General features: G+C 46.2%; 1 protein-coding gene across 4 annotated transcripts in view; it reads right to left on the bottom strand.

Annotated features, from left to right (window-relative positions):
- slc12a3 (solute carrier family 12 member 3) overlaps positions 1 to 24,348 on the bottom strand; it is a 109,491-nt gene that overhangs the window by 72,205 nt on the left and 12,938 nt on the right. For all 4 annotated transcript variants that reach the window (XR_015078795.1, XR_015078794.1, XM_085991224.1 and 1 more), the window contains exons 6-11: positions 22,939 to 23,049; positions 20,556 to 20,667; positions 11,771 to 11,901; positions 9,289 to 9,373; positions 3,064 to 3,218; positions 1,537 to 1,644 (exon numbers count right to left, since the gene is read on the bottom strand). Coding sequence is in view for 2 of the 4 variants with exons in the window: in XM_085991224.1 (XP_085847350.1) it covers positions 1,537 to 1,644; positions 3,064 to 3,218; positions 9,289 to 9,373; positions 11,771 to 11,901; positions 20,556 to 20,667; positions 22,939 to 23,049 (702 nt within the window). In the remaining 2 variants the exon portion in view is untranslated. The remainder of the gene's footprint in view (positions 1 to 1,536; positions 1,645 to 3,063; positions 3,219 to 9,288; positions 9,374 to 11,770; positions 11,902 to 20,555; positions 20,668 to 22,938; positions 23,050 to 24,348) is intronic.

Raw genomic sequence — 24,348 nt, 5'->3', positions numbered from 1 at the left:
TAAATTCCCCTGATTCTGACTGCAAGGGACCTATGCTTGACTTCACCAATCTTTTTCTCTTCACATATCTATAAAAGCTTTTACAGTCAGTTTTTATGTTCCCTACTAGCTTACTCTCATATTCTATTTTCCCTTTCTTAATTAATATATCCAACTCCTTCTTGAATATATTTAATGAATTGGCCTCCACTGCCTTCTGTGGTAGAGAATTCCACAGGTTCACCACTCTCTGGGTGAAGAAATTCCTCCTCATCTCTGTCCTAAATGGCTTACCCCTTATCCTCAGACTGTGACCCTGGTTCTGGACTCCCCGGCCATTGGGAACATCCTTCCTGCATCCAGTCTGTCTAGTCCTGTTAGAATTTTATAAGTTTCAATGAGATCCCCTCTCATTCTTCTAAACTCCAGCGAGTATAAGCCCAATCGACCCAATCTCTCCTCATACGTCATTCCTGCCATCCCAGGTATCAGTCTGGTGAATCTTCGCTGCACTCCCTCCATGGCAAGAACATCCTTCCTCAGATAAGGTGACCAAAACTGCACACAATACTCAAGGTGTGGTCTCACCAAGGCCCTGTACAACTGCAGCAAGACATCCTTGTTCTTGTACTCAAACCCTCTCGCTACAAGTTTGTGTGTGTTTGGTATTATAATAGTCAAAACACGTAAAATGGATGCTCACAGTGTTATAAAAGTCAGAACTAATAACAAGGAGCCTGGTAGGTGCTGGAGAAACCAATGGGAATGAAATTAGTCTTGGGCAGCAGTACAGAATGGGCGAATCGGCAGCCCATCTTACATTCTGCCCAATTTTCTTGTCCAAATGAAAATGAGAATTGGGTAGAGTGTAAAACGGGCTGCCAATTCGCTATCATCCGTTTTGCGCTCCCGCCCAAGACCAATTTTACTCACATTGTTCCTTTATTCAGGATTGTATTGTTATTAGTCCACTTTAATTGATTTCACAAAAAATACATCAGTAGACTATTTTTTCTTTCCAATTTGATAAAACTAGACAGTGTTACCCTGTACATTATAACAACAACTTGCATTTATATAGTGCCTTTAACAAAGTAAAATGCCCCAAGGCGCTTATTATAGGCTGATGATGTCTGAGCTGGTTGTGACACCATTAGAATGGCATGTTGTAGGTTGTCTCTGGTTTCTGTACACAGTGGATTGGTAGTTTCAGATGGGTTGATGGAGAAGACATCAAGTACAGACCAGGTAATTTTCCACAGGGTCCGAGGGCAAACAAGATCAAACTACTCTTACGTACCTCCTACTTGATTACAGAATGCATAGATAATCATTGCTTGCTTAAATGGGCTAAAAAGGGTGCATAATAAAACAGGGAGAAATGTTGCTATTTTTCTATTATCTCTACAAGTTAATTTGGAGAGGAAAATAGTTGCTTATAGAAAGCGTTTAATGTGACAAAACTTAACTTTAATCAATCACTTCCACAATTCTAACTGAACAACGTTACGGAGATGTTAACTATGGTAGTGGAGTAGCTGAAGAAATGTCCGATACCTGGAAAACTTTGGGTGCAGACACAAGACAGGCAAGAGCCGAGGAAAGGGTAGCTCCAAAAATCCCAGCTGTAATCAAAGGGGCGAATCCAGACACCAGACTCATAGTCTTTAAAGAAGAGATTTTTGTTACTTCATCAAATACTGAAGTTATATTACAGTCATATAATACAAGCAGTTTAAATTTTAAGAAAGATGATAAATGACCATGGCACAACACTCGCTGAGATGTAGAACTGTAGATGTGCTACTGGTATGACGGGAAATGACCATGGCACAACACTCGCTGAGATGTAGAACTGCAGATGTGCTACTGGTACGATGGGAAATGACCATGGCACAACACTCGCTGAGATGTAGAACTACAGATGTGCTACTGGTACGATGGGAAATGACCATGGCACAACACTCGCTGAGATGTAGAACTGCAGATGTGCTACTGGTATGATGGGAAATGACCATGGCACAACACTCGCTGAGATGTAGAACTGTAGCTGTGCTACTGGTACGACGGGAAATGACCATGGCACAACACTTGCTGAGAAGTAGAACTGTAGCTGTGCTACTGGTACGACGGGAAATGACCATGGCACAACACTTGCTGAGATGTAGAACTGCAGATGTGCTACTGGTATGATGGGAAATGACCATGGCACAACACTCGCTGAGATGTAGAACTGCAGATGTGCTACTGGTACGATGGGAAATGACCATGGCACAACACTCGCTGAGATGTAGAACTGCAGATGTGCTACTGGTACGATGGGAAATGACCATGGCACAACACTCGCTGAGATGTAGAACTGTAGCTGTGCTACTGGTACGACGGGAAATGACCATGGCACAACACTTGCTGAGATGTAGAACTGCAGATGTGCTACTGGTATGATGGGAAATGACCATGGCACAACACTCACTGAGAGTGTGAACTGCAGATGTGCTACTGGTCTGATGACAGCATCAGTCTGTGGTGGCAGAACAGCTGAAATGGATTCAGCACCTTCCCTGCCAGTAGTTTCTCAGCTGAGAAGTATGGGCAAGTGCCAACAAGATCACAGCGAAACATTTCTGTCGAGTTGAAACAAAGGAGGCTTTCAGAATTGAAATTCATCATTATGCAATATGCTGATGTTCTAATATATGATGGAGCCAAAGAGACCTGATTCTCTTTAGGGCATAGAATTTTAATATGACAAACCACTTCCCATTCACTGCCATGCACAGAATTACAGAATCCCTTCCCATACATTCCAACTGTATGGAGTTCCAATGCACCAACCCTTATTCCCATTTAGTGCTATTAAACATAGTTCCAATGTGCCAAACCATTTCCATATTCACTCCTATTGCACAGCATGGATAATTCCAATGTATCACACTCCCATTTACTCCTGTTGTAGAGAATTTAAATAGACCAACCCGCTTTGCATTCTTTTTTTCCTATTCTAGAGTTTTTAAAGCAAAACCTGTCATTTAAAAAAATGCTGATCCAAGTGTAAATATGTATTCATTGCCATATTGTTTTTACCTGGTAGTAGTTAATGAGTCCATATTTACAAGTACCAGTCTGTGTACATTCAGTGAAGTTCCACCCATAACCACAGGCAAGGCCCTCACAATCCGTTGACCCAATAGGAATGGTGTCATTCACACTACCAGAAGCATCACGTATCACACAAGATCCTAAAGTGGAGGGTGGAAGGAGCCATGTTAAAGATACATTTAGTGAACTGCTAAGCATTGCTACATCCTCAACAAAAGACCAAAGACTCTAGTTTTAAGGAAGGTGCATGGGACGCAGTTATCTCTTGTGGTGGAGGGGGAAGTTCCCCTTGAAAACATTTTTAGTACTTCTGGCGCTACACATGTGTGCAAGGGACTCTCACACGCAGAATGAAGATTGCAGCATAGGTTCAGAACGTGTCAGATCTGTAGTGTGTGATGAAATATGCCATTCATCACTCATCGGTATTCTCTGCCTGTGACTGTGGTTTGGTTTCAGTTTCATTTCCCTTACCTCAGTTCCGTTTCCTCACCATTGTATTGTATTGTGTGTAGGGCTCCGCCCATACCTGGCCCCTATGTAAGCAGGCCCAGCCTGCCTCACATCCAGTACAGCAGACCTCTGGATGGAAGATACCTCTCCACTGTGTGTTACCTTCTAAGTTAATAAAAGCCTTGTTTTGTTCCGCTAACATTGAGTCTCGGATTTATTGAGGCACATCAATTTTATTAACTTACTTTTCAACACAATGGATCAACTCTTGAAACCCGAACGTTTGGATTTGGACCAGCATGCTTCGGACGCATCGGCACGCTTCGGACACTGGTTTATGTGTATGGAATTCTTCCTGGACAATTCCGCAGCCGTCACAGGCGCTACGGACGCTGCAAGTATGAAACTCGGAATTCTGCGGAATTGGGTAAGCCACCGCGTTTACCCCCTCATCCAAGACGCCGACACGTACCCGGCCGCCTGCGACATCTTAAAGGCGCATTACCAGCAGCCTACGAATGAGGTGTATGCTAGGCATCTGCTCGCTACTCGCGCACAGCGACCTGGGGAATCGCTGGATGAGTTCCTAGGCACCCTGAAAACGCTTGGCAAAGACTGCAAGTGCCAAGATGTAAAAGCCGCAGTGTACACTGACGAGCTTGTTCGCGATGCCTTTATCACAGGCCTCAGCTCCACTTACATCCGGCAGAGACTGCTGGAAAAAACGGGATTGGACCTGAAACAGGCTGTGGACACAGCGCGATCCCTGGATGTGGCCCAGAGAAACTCGGACGCCTACTCTTCAGCCCGCGCCGTCCACGCCGCCACGTGTGCACCAAGGGCGCCGCCATCTTGGAAGGCATCTTCCCCGCCCGGCAGCCCGACACCGTCGGGGCCCCGCTCTCCCCCCAGAAGCCCTACGACAGCCGCGACGCATCAGGGACCCAACTGCTACTTCTGCGGGCAGCCGAAGCACACCAGAAACCTGTGCCCGGCGAAAGGCACCACCTGCTTTAAGTGCGGTAAGAAGGGGCACTTCAGGAAGGTGTGCAAAGGGAACCCCGCCGGAAAACCCACCACCGCCGCGTGTGCGCCGTGGGAGCGGCCATCTTGGACGCCATCTTGCCCGACCTCGTGGGGTCCGCCATCTTGTGAGCAGACAGCGTGGACGCCATCTTGTCTCGATCAGGGCCCTACAGTGGCATCGGTCACAGTGGACCAGACCAGGCCGCACCCGCTATCCAAATCAATGGTGGACATCGAGGTAAACGGGTGCAGGGTTAAATGTTTAATTGACAGCGGAAGCACGGAGAGTTTTATCCACCCTGAACTGGCACAACAACTCTCCCTAAAGGTGGTCCCTACTCGGGGTACCATCTCTATGGCTGATAAAACCCAGACATCGACCATTATGGGTTACTGCACGGTACAATTGTCCATTAACGGAACTGTATACGATAATTTTAAAGTACTAATCATGAAGAATCTATGTGCGAGCGTGATCTTGGGTCTGGATTTCCAGTGCTACCACCAAAGCATCACGCTCAATTACAGTGGGTCCCAGCCGCCCCTCACAGTGTGCAGTCTGGCTACCCTGAAGGTAAAGCCGCCTTCGCTATTCGCGAACCTTACCCCTAACTGCCGGCCAATAGCGACCAAAAGCAGGAGGTACAGCTGGGAGGACAGGCGGTTTATCGCGACCGAGGTAGACAGGCTCCTGAAAGAGCGCATTATTGAACGCAGCAACAGCCCGTGGCGCGCCCAAGTGGTGGTGGTAAGGGGTAGTGAGAAGAAACGGATGGTGATCGACTATAGCCAAACGATCAACAGGTACACCCAACTAGACGCCTACCCGCTACCCCGCATATCAGAAATGGTGAACCAAATCGCCCAATACCGGGTGTTCTCCACCATCGACCTCAAGTCAGCGTACCACCAGCTCCCTATCAGACCAGAGGACCGCCCGTACACCGCCTTCGAGGCGAACGGACGCCTCTACCAATTCCTCAGAGTCCCCTTTGGGGTGACGAATGGGGTCTCGGTCTTCCAGAGGGAGATGGACCGCATGGTCGATGACCACCACTTGCAGGCAACCTTCCCCTACCTCGACAACGTCACCATCTGCGGTCACAACCAGCAGGATCACGACTCGAACCTCGAGAGGTTCCTGAAAACCGCACAAAAACTCAACCTCACCTACAACGAGGACAAGTGCGTTTACAACACCACGCGCCTCTGCATACTAGGCAGCGTGGTGGAGAATGGGGAAATCGGACCAGACCCCGACCGATTGCGCCCCCTACGGGAGCTGCCCCTGCCCAACACTCCCAAAGCCCTGAAAAGGTGCCTGGGGTTATTTTCTTATTATTCCCAATGGGTCCCCAACTACTCCGACAAAGCCCGCCCCCTCTTGAAAGCATCCTCTTTTCCGCTCTCTGCTGAGGCCCACGCCGCCTTCAAAAGCATTAAGCGGGATATTGAGCGGGCCACGCTACAGGCAGTGGACGAGAACACTCCCTTTCAAGTGGAAAGTGATGCGTCTGACTTTGCCTTGGCGGCCACCCTCAACCAGGCGGGGCGGCCCGTAGCTTTCTTCTCGAGGACCCTCCAAGGGCCCGAGATCAGACACTCCTCCGTGGAAAAGGAGGCCCAAGCCATCGTGGAGGTAGTGCGCCACTGGCGCCACTACCTAGCCGGCAAACGCTTCACCCTACTTACCGACCAGCGGTCGGTAGCGTTTATGTTCAATAATAAACAGAGGGGGAAGATTAAAAATGATAAGATTCTTAGGTGGCGGATCGAGCTCTCCACCTTCGATTATGACATCATTTACCGGCCAGGGGCCCTTAACGAATCCCCCAACGCCCTCTCACGAGGGATGTGTGCCAGCGCCACCGGGGATCGGCTACAGACCCTCCACAACGACCTCTGCCACCTAGGGGTCACGCGGCTGTTCCACTTCATAAAGTCCCGCAACTTACCCTACTCGATTGAGGAAGTTCGGTCTCTGACCAGGAACTGCCGCACTTGCGCTGAGTGCAAACCTCGGTTCTACCGCCCAGATAGAGCCCACTTAATCAAAGCTACACGGCCCTTTGAGCGGCTCAGCTTAGATTTCAAGGGCCCCCTCCCGTCCGTCGACCGCAATGTTTACTTCCTGAACATTGTGGACGAATACTCCCGTTTCCCATTCGCCTTCCCCTGCCCAGACATGACCAGCGCCACGGTCATTAAATGCCTCAACAGCCTGTTCTGCCTGTTCGGTATGCCGAGCTACATCCATACGGATAGGGGGGCGTCCTTCATGAGTGAAGAGCTACGCCAGTACATGCTGTCCAGGGGGATCGCCACGAGCCGTACCACCAGCTACAACCCCCGGGGTAACGGTCAAGTGGAGCGAGAGAACGGGACAGTATGGAAAGCAGTCACTCTAGCTCTAAGGACCAAGGGCCTCCCTATCTCCCGCTGGCAGGAAGTCCTCCCAGATGTGCTCCATTCGATACGGTCGCTATTGTGTACTGCCACTAATGCCACGTCTCATGAGCGAATGTTTGTCTTTCCCCGGAAATCCACCTCAGGCGTATCCATGCCGTCATGGCTCTCCACCCCAGGTCCGGTATTCGTGCGAAGGCATGTGAGGGGCCACAAGACGGACCCTCTCGTGGAGTCGGTGCACCTACTCCATGCCAACCCCCAATACGCGTATGTCCGGCACGCCGACGGAAGGGAGGACACCGTGTCCATAAAAGACGTCGCCCCAGCCGGTAACGACAACAACCACGACAACAGCAGCAACAACAATCACAGCAACTCTTACCCACCCACTACTCTTTCATCACCCCCGGAAGAACATTGACCAACGGTACCCCCACCAACTACCCCTTCAACAACCCTGGCGGCACCCCCGGCAGAGACCCAGGAGGCCGCCGGGGACACCCAGCCGACACCCGCGGCACCACAACAGCCACGTCGGTCACAGAGGACTATCAAACCCCCGAACAGACTAAATCTATAGAAGGGGTGAATGTGATGAAATATGCCATTCATCACTCATCGGTATTCTCTGCCTGTGACTGTGGTTTGGTTTCAGTTTCATTTCCCTTACCTCAGTTCCGTTTCCTCACCATTGTATTGTATTGTGTGTAGGGCTCCGTCCATACCTGGCCCCTATGTAAGCAGGCCCAGCCTGCCTCACATCCAGTACAGCAGACCTCTGGATGGAAGATACCTCTCCACTGTGTGTTACCTTCTAAGTTAATAAAAGCCTTGTTTTGTTCTGCTAACATTGAGTCTCGGATTTATTGAGGCACATCATAGTGCAATGATCTGAAAGTCCACCATCTATACACAGTCACACACTAGCCAGATGCAGGTCACAATGTTTCTTCCCTCCCTTCACCAAAGATGGGATTCTGTGGGATACAAACCATGCGACTGTTTGAAGATCTTGCTGTTGCTGCCGACGTCAATGATGGCACACTTGTATGTCATTCACCACTGGTACAATAATTAAGCATGCATTTGTGCTGCATTACAAATCCACACAAGACCTCCATTTATTAAAAAAAACTCACAGCAAAGAACAAGCACAAATATAATCACCCTGAAACAAAACAAACCACTGAAAAATCAGCATGCAGTGTAACCATGCCATAATAGCACTTACAAACATAAAGTTATGCTATGTTATGCTGCTTTTCTTTCTTTTAAAATGTATTACACTGACCTTAAACCGTTTGTTTAGCTTTAAAAGGTGATTTGGTGTAAAGCATGGTGTATAACTGAGAATATTACATTCTCAGAAACAATAGGTTTGAAAATGCTTTTTGCAATGTTAGTGAACCAATGCTTACTGCATTTGTGTGACATTCCTTTATCCAATTTTTTAAAGGAAATGTTAGCCCATTCATTTTAAACAAGCTAACACCTGCTAAAATACTGGACAAAGGAATATTACATGAACATCTTAAGTGTTCTTATACTCGTATCACAGTCAGTCATTTCTAGGCTTGTGTTAGCTTAGCTTAGCTGATAGCATTCTTACCTCAGTCAGTAGGTCATGGATTCAAGCCCCACTCCAGAGACTCGAGTACATAATCTAGGCTGTCACTTCAGGGCAATACTGAGAGTACTGCATCATTGGAGGTGCCAACTTTAGACTGAAATGTTAAATTGAGGCCCTGCCTGCACATTCAGGTGGACATAAAAGTTCCTTTTGCACTATTTGCAGTGAAGTCACCCAATGTCCTGGCCAACATTTCTGCCTCAACCAATACAACCAAGACAGTTGAACTAGTCATTTGTCTAATTGCTGTTTGAGAGATGTGTGTGCAAAATAGCTGTCACATTTGCCCACACAACAGAAACTCCACAATGTAAACATAATTCATTGTATGTGAAGCACTTTGGGACATTTATTAGCGCCGTGAAAAGGCACTATATAAATACAAGTTCTTTCTAGTGTTGGTGATGATTACTTGTTATTCTGTATCCATGTTGGATAAGCACTTGATTAATGGCAGTGATATACAGTCTACACCTAATATTCCAAAATTGTTTTTACACTAAAAAAATTGAATTACCAATAATTTGAATTAAGCAATGTAAACAACACAGCAAAGTGAGATAAGATAATTTGTAACAAGCAACTTAGAATTAAGGAGAATAGATTTTATACATTTGCATAAGTTAGAAGAGAGTTATAGAGCTGTATAGCAATATGGTAGTGATAAATAATAATTGCTCCATACAACTTACCAATGGTGGCAGAGATTGTGAGGTAGGAAAAGGCTGTCCAAATAATGGCCGACAAGGTTCCCTTGGGAATGGATACAGCGGGATCCTATAAGAGCAATGCAATGGGAATGAGGCTAGACAATATACAAGGATGCTACTTACTACAGGCAGAACAGAGTATTCCTCTGATGAGTTAACACTCACACAAAAATGCACAGTTATCTTCCTTCAGAATACTTAGGAATATTTGGTCATTAAGATGAACACAGCTCCCTTTTAAACAGAATGAATTCAGACTATAAATCATATATCCTGTTCAATTTGTGATGTTGATCATAAACTCACTTGCAACTTTGGGAGTGATTTTCCTAAGAGTCCAATACCATCTAAAGGCAGCAATACTAAGAGCACAGATTCAATCTTCCACAGTAGATGGAGGTTACTAGTTTCTGACTTAGGCTTATGGTGCTGAAAATACCACAAAAAGACCAATTCAAGAAACAACTAGATGTGTTTCTGGAGAAAGAACATAAGAACATAAGAAATAGGAGCAGGAGTAGGCCAATCGGCCCCTCGAGCCTGCTCCACCATTCAATAAGATCATGGCTGATCTGATCCTAACCTCAAATCTTCGATCACTCTCCATCCCACCCGAACCCATGTGATCTCCCGGGAGAGGCGAAAAACCAGATAAAAAACCCAATGGCCAATTTGGGAGAAAAAATCTGGGAAATTCCTCTCCGACCCATCTAGGCGATCGAAACTCTTCCAGGAGATCACTCTGTCCCTATATTTTCTACAGTACTTACCTTCTGTAAAGGCGATCGCCACCCCAGCCAGGAACAGGAATAAAACCATCTCCTGAAATCTAACACAGAGTTAGAACACAAGAAGTAGGAACAGAACCAGGCTACACGGCCCCTGGGCCCGCTCCACTACCCACAGGGCCATGACCATTCCGAACCTAGACTCATGTCCAATTTCCTGCCCGCTCCCCGTAACCCTTAATTCCCTTTACTTCTAGGAAACTATCTATTTCTGTTTTAAATTTATTTAATGATGTAGCTTCCACAGCTTTCTGGGGCAGCAAATTCCACAAACCTACCACCCTCTGAGTGAAGAAGTTTCTCCTCATCTCAGTTTTGAAAGAGCAGCCCCTTATTTTAAGATTATGCCCCCTAGTTCTAGTTTTACCCATCATTGGAACATCCTCACCGCATCTACCCGATCAAGCCCCTTCACAATCTTATATGTTTCAATAAGATCGCCTCTCATTCTTCTGAACTCCAATGAGTAGAGTCCCAATCTACTCAACCTCTCCTCATATAACCATATGAGGGAGTGGTATGTTAAAAAGGTGAGAACATGAGGTTGATATTAACCAAAAAGAAACATGCTTGTTTGTCCAAACGGTCTTTACTTGCTCCTGAACTTTTTTTTTAATGTTCTATGTTCTAAGAGTTGAACCCACCCACCCTGGTTGTGTCTGATTGAGTCAGTTATGAACAGAGGTTTAATTCAACTTCTTATATTTCAAAAATAGATTGAATATTTTGGTTGAGACAGTTAGTACTGAGCCAGATGAACAAGTCACATTTTCATCATTACAATAGAATTACACTTGGACCTGGCTTCAAGTTTGAGGAGCTCGGGACAGACTAGGTCAAACTGGCCTGAAAATCCAAACAAAGATTGCCTCTCTCATGCCTACAATGAACTCCATCTCTTTTGGCAGCTCCAACTTTGTCTCCCCAAACCTTTCATCTTGTCTTGTGCTGCTCTCCCAATAGATTTTGTTCATTCTACGCAGGCATATTTTACAACTCCGATTTTAACTTAACCCGCCTGGCGGGAATGGGATGGGCTCGAGTCGGATGGCCGTTTTACACCCGTCCACTTTTAAACATTCAACACTAATTGATGAAGTTTTCAATGCTGGCACAGAGTGGCAAGAGTGTTTCATTTTCCGCATTAGCATTCATCGCCTGTTAAACTGAAAAATATAAACTTGAAAACAAGCCAGTTTGTTGTTCCACAACTGTTTAACATTCCCACTTTCTCTCCAGTAATATTAGGAAATTGCATTCTCAAGTACATGACGGTCCCCAATCATGTTGTCATGTTACATGATGCAGGGGGAAGATTCTAGTCCAAGGCTGCTTCTAAACCAGAAGTTTAAATCATAAACAAGTAACTAGAACAAAACACCATTAAAATGAACAGTTATCTTCCTTCAGAATACTTAGGAATATTTGGTAATAAAGATGAATACAGCTCCCTTTTAAAGCACAAAAGCCTGAAAAATGCCTCTTCATTCAAGAATCAGTTAACGTTTTTAGCCCCTACTGGATATTTTTTGCTCCAGTTGTGAACGTAAGTGAAGAAGTTGGTGCAAGTACACAAGGGATTTCCCGGTTTCATCCTCGCACCGACTCGATGGCATAGAAACTAGAAGAAAACATACCCGCGGATTTATGTATTCATTCAGAGTGTTTTGAATTACCTTCAAGTCACCGGAGATGTTCGCTCCTGCCAGGATACCAGTTGCAGAGGGGAAGAAAATGGAAAACATGCCAAAGAATGATGCATCATCACCTCGCCAGTTAGGCAAAAAGTTTTGGGCAAATATATCAGCTGCAAAGCAAAAACAGCATCACTGTGAACAGCTGAAGTGGGCTGAACTAAATCACTCACCACACACCTACATACAGTAATACATAATGATATCATGTGATGGCATCACCACATTCCCTCACATGGGTGCTACAATCAACTGTAAAAGAATCTGAGCAAACTCAAAATTGTTTGCTAAGTTACCAATGTGACAGCAATCCATAGCAGGCTGTTCAGTGAATGAAACCTATCAGCAAAACCCTTTAAGCAATGCTCCTTATATTTGTCAACACCGCTTCATTCTGCAGTGTCTCTTGTTTTGTCTTCTGCACGCAGAGTGGGCAGAGATGAACGTGTTTATTATTGTATCTGAATTGAGAGTCAAATTCGTCAAAGCATTCTGGTGTAACAATAGAAGATTGAAATCAGAACTCCAAAAACGTTATACAGCTAACCTCTACCACGCTTCACGTCTCCCAGAGGCACTGATTAATGTTGAGGTCAATGCTCCATGGATTCTGGCTGCCCTCCAGTACTTTGCCCAAGAGGCAGTTCTTTATTTGTCACTTGATTACAGCGTCAGCGGCAGCAGCGGGAAACGCGAGCGGCGAGGCTTTAAAAGGCCCCAGAGACCAGGTAGGCCTCACAGCGTCAGCGGCAGGAAATGTGAGCAGCGAGGCTTTAAAAGGCCCCCAGAGACCAGGTAGGCCTCACAGCGTCAGCAGCAGCGGTGGGAAACGCGAGCGGCGAGGCTTTAAAAGGCCCCCAGAGACCAGGTAGGCCTGACAGCGTCAGCGGCGGGAAACGCGAGCAGCGAGGCTTTAAAAGGCCCCCAGAGACTCAGGTAGGTTTACTAATCTCCAATCTCAGAGAGGGAGAGAAGTAAAAAGTAATCGAAGTGTGACGTCACCAGAAAGTAGGTAAGTGATTGGTTGGTGCGTATTTCTTTCTTTTTTAAACTCTAACTCTGTGGTTTATAGTTGCTAAGGTCTCTGTGGTGTAGCGGGGACTGTTGGTAAACCAGGGCCCTAAAATATATCATTTATCTGTTGTGTAATTGGTGGGATTGATTTGATTTAATTTAATTTCAAATAATTAAAGGGTAAGTCATGGCAGGAGAGCCCGGCCCCGTGGTATGCTCCTCCTGTGCTATGTGGGAACTCAGGGACACTTCCTGTGTCCCTGACAACTACATGTACAGGAAGTGTGTCCAGCTGCAGCTGCTGGCAGACCGCATTGCAGTGCTGGAGCAACGATTGGATACATACTGGACCATTCGCGATGCTGAGGACGTCGTGAATAGCACGTTTAATCAGTTGGTCACACCGCAGATAAAGGTGGCACAGGCAGAAAGGGAACGGGTGACCAACAGGCAGAGCACTAGGCACAGGCAGGTAGTGCAGGGGTCCCCTGTGGCCATTCCCCTCTCAGATATACCGCATTGGATACTGATGGGGGGGATGGCTTACCAGGGGAAGGCAGCAGCAGCCAACTTCCTGGCACCAGGGGTGGCTCTGCTGTACAGGACGGGAGGAAAAAGAGGGGGAGAGCTATAGTAATAGGGGATTCTATTGTAAGGGGAATAGATAGGCGTTTCTGCGGCCGCAAACGAGACTCCAGGATGGTGTGTTGCCTCCCTGGTGCAAGGGTCAAGGATGTCTCGGAGCGGCTGCAGGGCATTCTGGAGGGGGAGGGTGAACAGCCAGTTGTCGTGGTGCATATAAGTACCAACGATATAGGTAAAAAAGGGGATGAGGTCCTAAAAGCTGAATATAGGGAGTTAGGAGGTAAATTAAAAAACAGGACCTCAAAGGTAGTAATCTCAGGATTGCTACCAGTGCCACGTGCTAGTCAGAGTAGAAATAGAAGGATATTCCAGATGAATACGTGGCTAGAGGAATGGTGCCAGGGGGAGGGATTCAAATTCCTGGGACATTGGAACCGGTTCTGGGGGAGGTGGGACCAGTTCCAACCGGACGGTTTGCACCTAGGCAGGGCCGGGACCGATGTCCTAGGGGGAGTGTTTGCTAGTGCTCAGGGGGAGGGTTTAAACTAAAATGGCAGGGGGTTGGGAACCTGAGCAGGGAAACAGAGGAAAGGGAAACAAGGATAAAAGCAAAAGACAGGAAGGAGAAAAACAAAAGTGACAGGCAGAGAAATCAAGGGTTTAAATCAAACATGGCCACAGTAAATAATAATTCTAAAAGATCTAAGAACGTTAAAAAAACAAGCCTGAAGGCTTTGTGTCTTAATGCGAGGAGCATTCATAATAAGGTGGATGAATTAGCTGTGCAAATAGAGGTAAACGAATATGATATAATTGGGATTACGGAAACATGGCTCCAGGGTGGCCAAGGCTGGGAACTCAACATCCAGGGGTATTCAATATTCAGGAAAGATAGGCAGAAAGGAAAAGGAGGTGGGGTAGCATTGCTGGTTAAAGAGGGGATTAACACAATTGAAAGGGGCAGCACGGTGGCATAGTGGTTAGCACTGTTGCCTCACAGCGCCAGGGACCCAGGTTCGAATCCGGCCTCAGGTGACTGTCTGTGTGGAGTTTGCACATTCTCCCCGTGTTTGCGTGGGTTTCCTCCGGGTGCTCCGGTTTCCTCCCACAGTCCAAAGATGTGCGGGTTAGGATGATTGGCTATGATAAATTGACCCTTAGTGTTAGGGGGATTAAATACGTGGGGTTACGGGGATAGGGTGGGATATGTGTTGGTGTAGGGGTTACGGGGATCGGGTGGGATATGTGTCGGTGCAGGCTCGATGGGCCGAAATGGCCTCTATCTGCACTGTGGGGTTTCTGTGATTTCTGTGAAGGATATTAGCTCTGATGATATGGAATCTGTATGGGTAGAACTGAGAAATACCAAGGTGCAGAAAACATTAGTGGGAGTGGTATATAGACCTCCAAACAGTAATGCGGAGGTCGGGGATGGCATTAAACGGGAAATTAGAGGAGCATGCAATAAGGGCACAGCAGTTTAATCTACTGACTTTAATCTACATATAGATTGGGCTAACCAAATTAGTAACAATACTGTGGAGGAGGAATTCCTGGAGTGTATACGGGATGGTTTCCTGGAACAATATGTCAAGGAACCAACTAGAGATCAGGCCATCTTAGACTGGGTATTATATAATGAGAAAGGATTAATTAGCAATCTTGTTGTGCGAGGCCCCTTGGGTCGGAGCGATCATAATATGATCGAATTCTTCATTAAGATGGAGAGTGAAATAGTTGACTCAGAGACTAGGGTCCTGAATTTAAATAAAGGAGACTATGATGGTATGAGGTGCGAGTTGGGTAGGATTGATTGGGGAAGATCACTCAAAGGGTTGACGGTGGATGGGCAATGGCAAACATTCCAAAGATCGCATGGATGAACTACAGAAAATGTTCATCCCAGTTTGGCATAAAAATAAAACAAAAAAGGTGACTCAACCGTGGCTAACAAGGGAAATTAGGGATAGCATAAGGTCCAAGGAGAGGACATATAAATTGGCCAGAAAAAGCAGTAAACCTGAGGATTGGGAGCAGTTTAGGATCCAACAAAGGAGGACAAAGGGATTAATTAAGAGGGGGAAAATAGAGTATGAGAGTAAGCTTTCAGGGAGCATAAAAACTGATTGTAAAAGCTTTTATAGATATGTGAAGAGAAAAAGATTGGTGAAGACAAGCGTAGGTTCCTTGCAGTCAGAATCAGGGGAATTTATAATGGGGAACAAAGAAATGGCGGACCAATTAAATACATACTTTGGTTCTGTCTTCACAAAGGAGAACACAAATAACCTCCCAAAGATGTCGGGGAACACACGGTCTAATGAAAGGGAGGAACTGATAGAAATCAGTATTTGCAGGGAAATGGTGTTAGGGAAATTGATGGGATTGAGGGCCGATAAATCCCCAGGGCCTGATAATCTACATCCTAGGTGCTTAAGGAATTGGCCCTAGAAATAGTAGATGCATTGCTGCTCATCTTCCAAAATTCGATAGACTCAGGAACAGTACCCATGGATTGGCGGGTAGCTAATGTTACCCCACTGTTCAAAAAGGGTGGTAGAGAGAAAACAGGGAATTACAGATCGGTAAGCCTGACAGCAGTAGTGGGGAAAATGCTAGAGTCCATTATAAAGGATGTAATAGCAGAGCACTTGGAAAACAGTGAGAGGATTGGACAAAGTCAACATGGCTTTACAAAAGTTAAATCGTGCTTGACTAATTTACTGGAATTTTTTGAGGATGTAACTGGTAAAATAGATAAGGGAGAACCAGTGGATGTGGTGTATTTGGATTTTCAAAAGGCTTTCGATAAGGTCCCGCATAAGAGATTAGCGTGTAAAATTAAGGCACATGGGATTGGGGGCAAGGTATTGACTTAGATAGAGAACTGGTTGGCAGACAGAAAGCAAAGAGTTGGAATAAACGGCTCTTTTTCCGAGTGGCAGGCAGTGACTAGTGGGGTACCGCAGGGATCGATCCTTGGACCCCAGCTATTCACAATATATAGTAATGATCTGGACGAGGGAACTACATGTAATATCTCCAAGTTTGCAGACGACACAAAGCTGGGTGGGCGTGTGTGCTGTGAGGAGGATGCCGAGAAACTCCAGTATGATTTGGATAGGTTGGGTGATTGGGCAGAAGCATGGCAGATGCAATATAACATGGATAAATGCGAGGTTATCCACTTTGGTGTCAAAAACAGGAAGGCAGATTATCTAAATGGCAATAGATTGGGAGAAGGGAAAGTGCAACGAGACCTGGGTGTCCTTGTGCACCAGTCGCTGAAGGTAAGCCTGCAGGTGCAGCAGACGGTTAAGAAAGCAAGTGGTATGTTGGCCTTCGTAGCGAGGGGGTTTGAGTACAGGAACAAGGATGTCTTGCTGCAGTTGTACAGGGCCTTGGTGAGGCCACATCTTGAGTATTGTGTGCAGTTTTGGTCGCCTTATCTGAGGAAGGATATTCTTGCCATGGAAGGAGTGCAGCAAAGATTCACCAGGCTGATACCTGGGATGTCAGGAATGACATATGAGGAGAGATTGGGTCGATTGGGCTTGTACTTGCTGGAGTTTAGAAGAATGAGAGGGGATCTCATCGAAACTTATAAAATTCTAACAGGACTAGACAGACTAGATGCTGGACGGATGTTCCCGATGGTCGGGGAGTCCAGAACCAGGGATCACAGTCTAAGGATAAGGGGTAAGCCATTTAGGACAGAGATGAGGAGGAATTTCTTCACCCAGAGAATGGTGAACCTGTGGAATTCTCTGCCAAAGAAGGCAGTAGAGGCCAATTCATCTATATAAAATGGTTGGTCCGTCTCTTTCTGTCTGTCTGTCTGTCCGGTTATACAATCAAAAGTTATAGAGCGTACCTACACATATGTTATATCAAAAGAAAGCTTATCATTAGGGGACTCTAATAGGCATGTTTACGTTTTGGTCAGACAAAAATTGTTCCGGCAGTATACAAAAAAGGTTCAAAAAACGGCAACATTCCGCTCATTAGCGTTGAGTGACGTGATGGTTGACCAATCATACAGGGGATTAACCTGATGGTTGACCAATCGGTGCGTCACGGGGGGCGTTTCATTGCGTGTGGGGGCGGGCCTAATCCTTCTGAGCTGAGGTGAGTGGCCGCCATCTTGATTCCTAACAATTTATTTTTCCCACTTTGTGTGTTTATTTTTCCCACTTTCTGTGTGTGTGGAGGAGAAATTGTTTTTAAAAAAGATAAATTAATTTGTAAATATTTTTTCTGAGCTGATTAATTTTCCTACCTTTCACCCTCTTTTTTTCCTCTTGACTCGCTACCTCCGCCGGCCGCCGCAACCTTGGAGGCTTACCCTACCTGCAGGCCTCGAAGCCTCGGCCTCTCCTAGCCAGCCACGCCCGAGCTAGGCACCGCCCGTCCCGCCCCGCGATCGCCACCATCTTGGTAAAGGCTGGCGGCGTGGGACTGAGCTGAGCGTAGCCATCTCCACCATCTTAGTAAAGGCTGGCGGGGCGGGAGTCAGCGCGCACGTCAACGTTGGCCCGGAGCGCGACCTGAGCTAAGGTGAGTCCGGCCGGGCCTCACGCGCTAGGCCGCGCACCGGCAGGCCCTGAGCCGCTGATCCGCAGAGGGGGAGGGAGGGAGGGAGAGGAGAGGAGAGAGGGAGGGAGGGGAGAGAGAGAGCTAAGGTGAGTCCGGCCGGGCCTCACGCGCTAGGCCGTGCACCGGCCGGCCCTGAGGCGCTGATCCGCGGAGGTGGAGGGAGGGAGAGGGAGGGAGGGAGGGAGAGGAGAGGGGGAGGGAGGGAGAGGAGGGAGGGAGGGAGAGGAGAGGGGGAGGGAGAGGAGAGAGGGAGGGAGAGGAGAGGGGGAGGGAGAGAAGAGGAGAGGGGGAGGGAGGGAGAGGAGAGGGGGAGGGAGGGAGAGGAGAGGGGGAGGGAGGGAGAGGAGAGGGGGAGGGAGGGAGAGGAGAGGGGGAGGGAGGGAGAGGGAGAGGGGGAGGGAGGGAGAGGGGTAGGGAGGGAGAGGGAGAGGGGGAGGGAGAGGAGAGGGGGAGGGAGAGGAGAGGGGGAGGGAGGAAGAGTGAGGAGAGGGGCAGGGAGGGAGAGGGGAGGCAGGGAAAGAGTGAGGGGGTGGGACAGGGAGGGAGAGCTCGCCTTCTTCCTTCCTTCCTTCGCAGGGGTCGATCGGGCCAGGCCTGAGGCGTTCCTTCCCCCCCTCTCTCTCCAGGCTAATCCCAAACGAAATCCAGCAGTCTCTCTCTCTCTCTTCCCCCCAGTCTCTCTCTCTCTCTTCCCCCCAGTCTCTCTCTCTCTCTCTCTCTTCCAACAACAACATGCCCTCAAAAAACCCTCGGCCGGGCACTCCAACTAGTTAAATATATTCCAGAAGGAGTTGGATATATTTCTTAAGGCTAAAGGGATCAAGGGATATGGGGAGAAGGCAGGGACAGGGTACTGAATTTGGATGATCAGCCATGATCTCATTGAATGGCGGAGCAGGCTCGAGGGGCCGAATGGCCTACTCCTGCTCCTATCTTCTATGTTTCTATGAGCTTAGACAGTGAGCATTGTCAGGATATTCATCCGTGGGGAGCCAAACTGTCCTCACTCAGCATCCACATCAACCCATTTTCAAGCAGAGGTCACTGGCCAGCAGTCAGGAGCGGGAAACCGGTCTGATTTTCCCATTCCATAACTCAGGGCACTGAGGCCAGCTGTAGCCCTCTACATTGAACACACGATATGCAGAACAATGGGGAGGAGAGGGGGCCTGTGCTCCAATATACATAGTCAAGTGCATCGCATATCAAAGCACTGTGCCAAAATAACAACAGAGAATGCTGGAAAAACTCAGGTGGTCAGGTTTGAGTTGACGTTTCGGGTTGAAACCCTTCTTCAGAACTGGAAAGAAAATAAAAAGATCGAAGGCAAAGCTGCGATCGAACAAAAGAAGAAAAGGAGACAATAAAAGGTATTAGAAGCCAGATGAGATGGTAATGGGCCCGTGGAGACAAAAGGCAGCTGAGATTAGGTGTGAAGTGTACTGGCAGGATAAGGACAGCTGCCAGGTGAGAAAGAGAAACAAAAGGAGAGGGGGGGGTGGGGGTGGGTGGGAAAGGAGGACCCAAAACAAAGGGGTGGAAAAAATTTAAAGGAAAAAAGTAATAGAGGCCGAGGTTATGATCTGAAATTATTGAACTCGATATCGAGTCCGGAAGGCTGCAAAGTGCCTAATCGGAAGATGAGGTGCTGTTCCTCGAGTTTACGTTGAGCTTCCGTGGAACAATACAAGAGGCCAAGGACGGTGAGGTCCGAGTGGGAATGGAGCGGTGAATTAAAATGACAGGCGACCGGAAGCTCGGGGTCACCCTTACGGACTGAACGGAGGTGTTCCGCAAAGCGGGCACCCAATCTGCTTTGCGGAACACCTCCGTTCAGTCCGTAAGGGTGACCCCGAGCTTCCGGTCGCCTGTCATTTTAATTCACCGCTCCATTCCCACTCGGACCTCACCGTCCTTGGCCTCTTGTATTGTTCCACGGAAGCTCAACGTAAACTCGAGGAACAGCACCTCATCTTCCGATTAGGCACTTTGCAGCCTTCCGGGCTCAATATCGAGTTCAATAATTTCAGATCATAACCTCAGCCTCTATTACTTTTTTCCTTTAAATTTTTTCCACCCCTTTGTTTTGGGTCCTCCTTTCCCCCCCACCACCCCCCCTCCTTTCCTTTTGTTTCTCTCTCTCACCTGGCAGCTGTCCTTATCCTGCCAGTACACTTCACACCTAATCTCAGCTGCCTTTTGTCTCCACGGGCCCATTACCATCTCATCTGGCTTCTAATACCTTTTATTGTCTCCTTTTCTTCTTTTGTTCGATCGCAGCTTTGCCTTCGATCTTTTTATTTTCTTTCCAGTTTTGAAGAAGGGTTTCAACCCGAAACGTCAACTCAAATTTCTCTCCACGGATGTTGCCTGACCTGCTGAGTTTTTCTAGCATTCTCTGTTGTTATTTTGGATTTCCAGCATCTGCAGTATTTTGCTAAAGCACTGTGCCACATGGCTGCTCACAAATTGGCTATATTTATTTAGAGGAATGTGTTAAAAGTGGTCTGGCGATCAAAAAATGTAGCTTGAAAATAAAGCACCTCTACAGGTGAGAAACGTCAATACACACCTTTGTAACTGAAGAAGCCTTTGGCTTGTCTTTCTTTTGATGCTGGGATAAAGGTCCCCACAATGTAGTTTGCAAAGGAAACCATGATCACAAAGAAGAAGCCAACTTGTGCCTATCAGAAAGAAAAAGAGAGACGGGTATTCTTTGCGGCAGGAAACACTGGGGGGGAAACAGCCCTACATTGTTTCTTTCTATTCATTTATGTTATTTCCCTTGGAAACTGCTCACCATTAACTGGGAGTGAATGGATACTTTGTGTATTGATCTCTTTACAACCACCTTCTTCTTCTTGGATCCAAGGTCGTCCCATCCTCTGTCGTCGAATTACAGTATGCAGACGACGTTTGCGTCTGCGCTCACTCGGAGGTCGAACTCCAAACCATCATTAACACCTTCACTGAAGCATACGAGAGCATGGGCCTTACACTAAACATCCGTAAGACAAAGGTCCTCTACCAACCTGCCCCCGCCACACAATTTATATTTTACCAATATGACTGCTAATAAGCTGGGTCAATTAAGTGGAGGAATCAAACAATGCTAAGTTATCCCTTCCTTTCCCTCCCTAGATGAATTCCATTGGTTCAGTACGGAACTCCATCTAGCAACTCTAATAAGAACGGTGAAACGCACAGTTACAAAAACGTTTTAAGTTTCTCATATTGAATCTTATTAAATAGCATGAGAAAAAAGTATAATCTGAAAATAAGCTTCAATGGATACCAGGTGTTTCCTATGATGTACCATCACAAAAAGTACTACAGGTATTATCACATGATTCAAGGGGTGTTCAAGCATTCTAACATCTTGGATCTACGCTGTAGAACTCTCTCCCTAAATCCTCTCGATTTGCTCCTCAACCACAACATGAGACGTCTCCTCCAAACCTACCTCCTCAACCACAACATGAGACGTCTCCTCCAAACCTACCTCCTCAACCACAACATGAGACGTCTCCTCCAAACCTACCTCTTTGACTATCACCTCCCTTATACTCCTCCTCTGCATCCTCTTCTCCTGTGTGAAGCACCTTGGAATGTTTTTTTTACATTAAACGCACTATATAAATACATAGTGTGTTATGTCAAGATTAATATCCTATCCCAAGTTCAGGAATACCCTTTGTCCTATCCCAAGAATCTCAAGAATACCTTCTGTCCCACCCACCAGGTCAGAAATAGCTTTTGGATTTAAGTCTAGCTGAACCTACAGATGCACATTGATAGAAGGAAAGATGTCCCTCTGATTATATGACTGGATGTTTCTGATCGTACTCCACATTACTCACCTATACCAGTAAAACCAATGCTGTTATCCCTAAAGTTCAAAAAAAGTAATATTCCACCTGTTACTAGCATCAAACTGGCATGGTCTATCGTCCAAGCGCTCATTGGGAGGACATTTACAGCAATAGTCTTAATGACAATTACAATTTAAAGCCACTCTGGACATCTCAGTATTTTGCACTGGTTGCTGGCGCCAATGTGCCGTACTATGGCATTGTCGGACATGGGTTTGCAACTGCGATTCCACATATGCCGGGTTCCTGAATTCTGCCACGCCATTATCAGGGAAAGTGCCAAGCATTGGTCAGGTATTTCTCTGTGGGGAGAGAAAAAGATCTGGCGTGGACAAGTCACAACATGGGATTTTCATCCACCTCATCGCAGCCAGCTCTGAAGCAGCAAGGGTAATGGGAGCAAAAGCAAAATACTGCGGATGCTGGAAATCTGAAATAAAAACAGAAAATGCTGGAAATACTCAGCAGGTCAGGCAGCATCTGTAGCGAGAGAAACAGAGATAACGTTTCAGGTCGATGACCCTTTGTCAGAACTAAAATTCAAATCCACGTCTACCTGTAACTAGCATCAAACTGGCATGGTCTATCATCCAAGCGTTCATTGGGAGGACATTTACATCAATAGTGCTTAATGACAATTACAATTTAGAGCCACTCTGGACATCTCAGCATTTTGGCACTTTGCACTGGTTGCTGGCCAATGTGCCGTACTATGGCATTGTCGGACATGGGTTTGCAACTGTGATTCCACACATGCCGGGTTCTGATGAAAGGTCATCAACCAGAAACGTTAACTCTGTTTCTCTCTCTACAGATGCTGCCTGACCTGCTGAGTATGTCCAGCATTTTCTGAGGATAATGGGAGCATTTGCCTATCTCCCCAAACATGGTGCATGGTAGTGGGTGACCTAAATAGGGAAAAAGTACATTAAAAATTCAGCAAAAATAAGAAGCAAACACTAGGGGGTCAGCAAGATTAAAGCAAAACTAATTAGTTGGTTATTAGATGGTTCATCAACACTTATATTCCGCTGAATACAAAGACTCAAAGCTTGTGTGATGTTACAGTTTCTGTGGCTTTACCTTTGCTTCCCATTCCATGCCAGCCAGTGAAATCCCAAGCAGCGCAGTTACTGTTATGACCCCAATAATCCGGATATCGTTTGTGGGATCCACAATTGTTGCATTGTACTCCTGTGGAAATGTCAATGTGTCTAGATTAACAGAAGTTCTGCATAAAGTCACATTAAATCACACCAAAATTGAGAATACACGTTCTGGATTTTGACGGCTACTGGAGTCACAGTTCCAATGAACACATTGTCACTGTACATGCACTCGGTATATATCATTACAGTTTAGAAGAGCTATTCTTGGGGCTGCTAACAGCACAGACACCTGCGTCTACCCACACAGAAATAGCATATCTCTGTGAGATACTGTTTGTAAAAGGTTAAACTCAATTTTGATCGTGTGCAATTGGTCAAATTCAGATTGGTTTGGTCCTGTGACCTAAATAGGCTTATCTTAAACAGACCCTCTATAGACCTATTCACATATAATGTTTGCTGACAAAGTTATTGGATGTTTCTGTGATTCTAACAATGAATTCTATTAACAAAATAATGTGGCAGCAGACCAGTTACAAATAACACATATCAAGGTTATAGTCAACATTTGTCATCTAACTTTGAAAACTGTTGTTAAGCAAAAGCTGGTACTGACAGCTTCTAAAAACTGGTCATTAAGCTAATCATTGGGCTTTGTCAGACAGACATTATTTCGTAGGATTTCTGGATATGCGCAGGCACCAAATAATGGTGAATCTCTAAACTAGTCAGTACTCTATTATTTATCTTGCAATTGGGAAAAAAATAAGTTGACAATAAATCAATTTAATGTAAACAGACCTGCAGCTGATTTTATTACAGCGTAGTTTGTTAATTAGGTTTAATATAGTTCATAATATAACCAACAATAACACATTTATTAGACATAATGTTGGGTTAGATTTTCATCCATTCATAATCAATGGATGGAAATTCTATATGCATCTCACTTTGTTGTGTGCAGAGAAATTCGTTATTTTTGTTGCCATCAGCCTTTAACTCTGGACCGTCTTTGTGAATTAAGGAATGTGCTGAAATGTACTTTCTGCAAGTATCAAGTTAATACCAGTGTGCTCATAATAGAACCTGGGCACTGCTTGCAGCAGACTTCCCCTTCATCCATGACCCCTAGCAGTCTCTCTGGGTTTTCATTCATAACCCAGCTAGCTCTGAGATCTTGACAAAGCTGAAATTCACCATTATTCCATCTCCTCCTGCTGCTCTCTGGCAAAAGAAAGCAAAGAAATGCTATTGGGAGGCAGGGCTATCCCAGCATCCATAACAAATAAAAGGACGCTATACATAGTATTAATTAATAGAGAAATTGGTCTAATGGTATTTCCCCCTCCTCTCCTTTGGGGAAGTGTCTGGCCTTCACTGAGCA

This window comes from Somniosus microcephalus, chromosome 6, assembly GCF_052327205.1.
Source record: "Somniosus microcephalus isolate GS21.2 chromosome 6, FLI_Smic_1.0, whole genome shotgun sequence".
Lineage (NCBI taxonomy): Eukaryota > Metazoa > Chordata > Chondrichthyes > Squaliformes > Somniosidae > Somniosus > Somniosus microcephalus.
The sequence above is the reverse complement of the archived record's forward strand: the minus strand, read 5'-3'. Positions and strand labels throughout refer to the sequence as shown.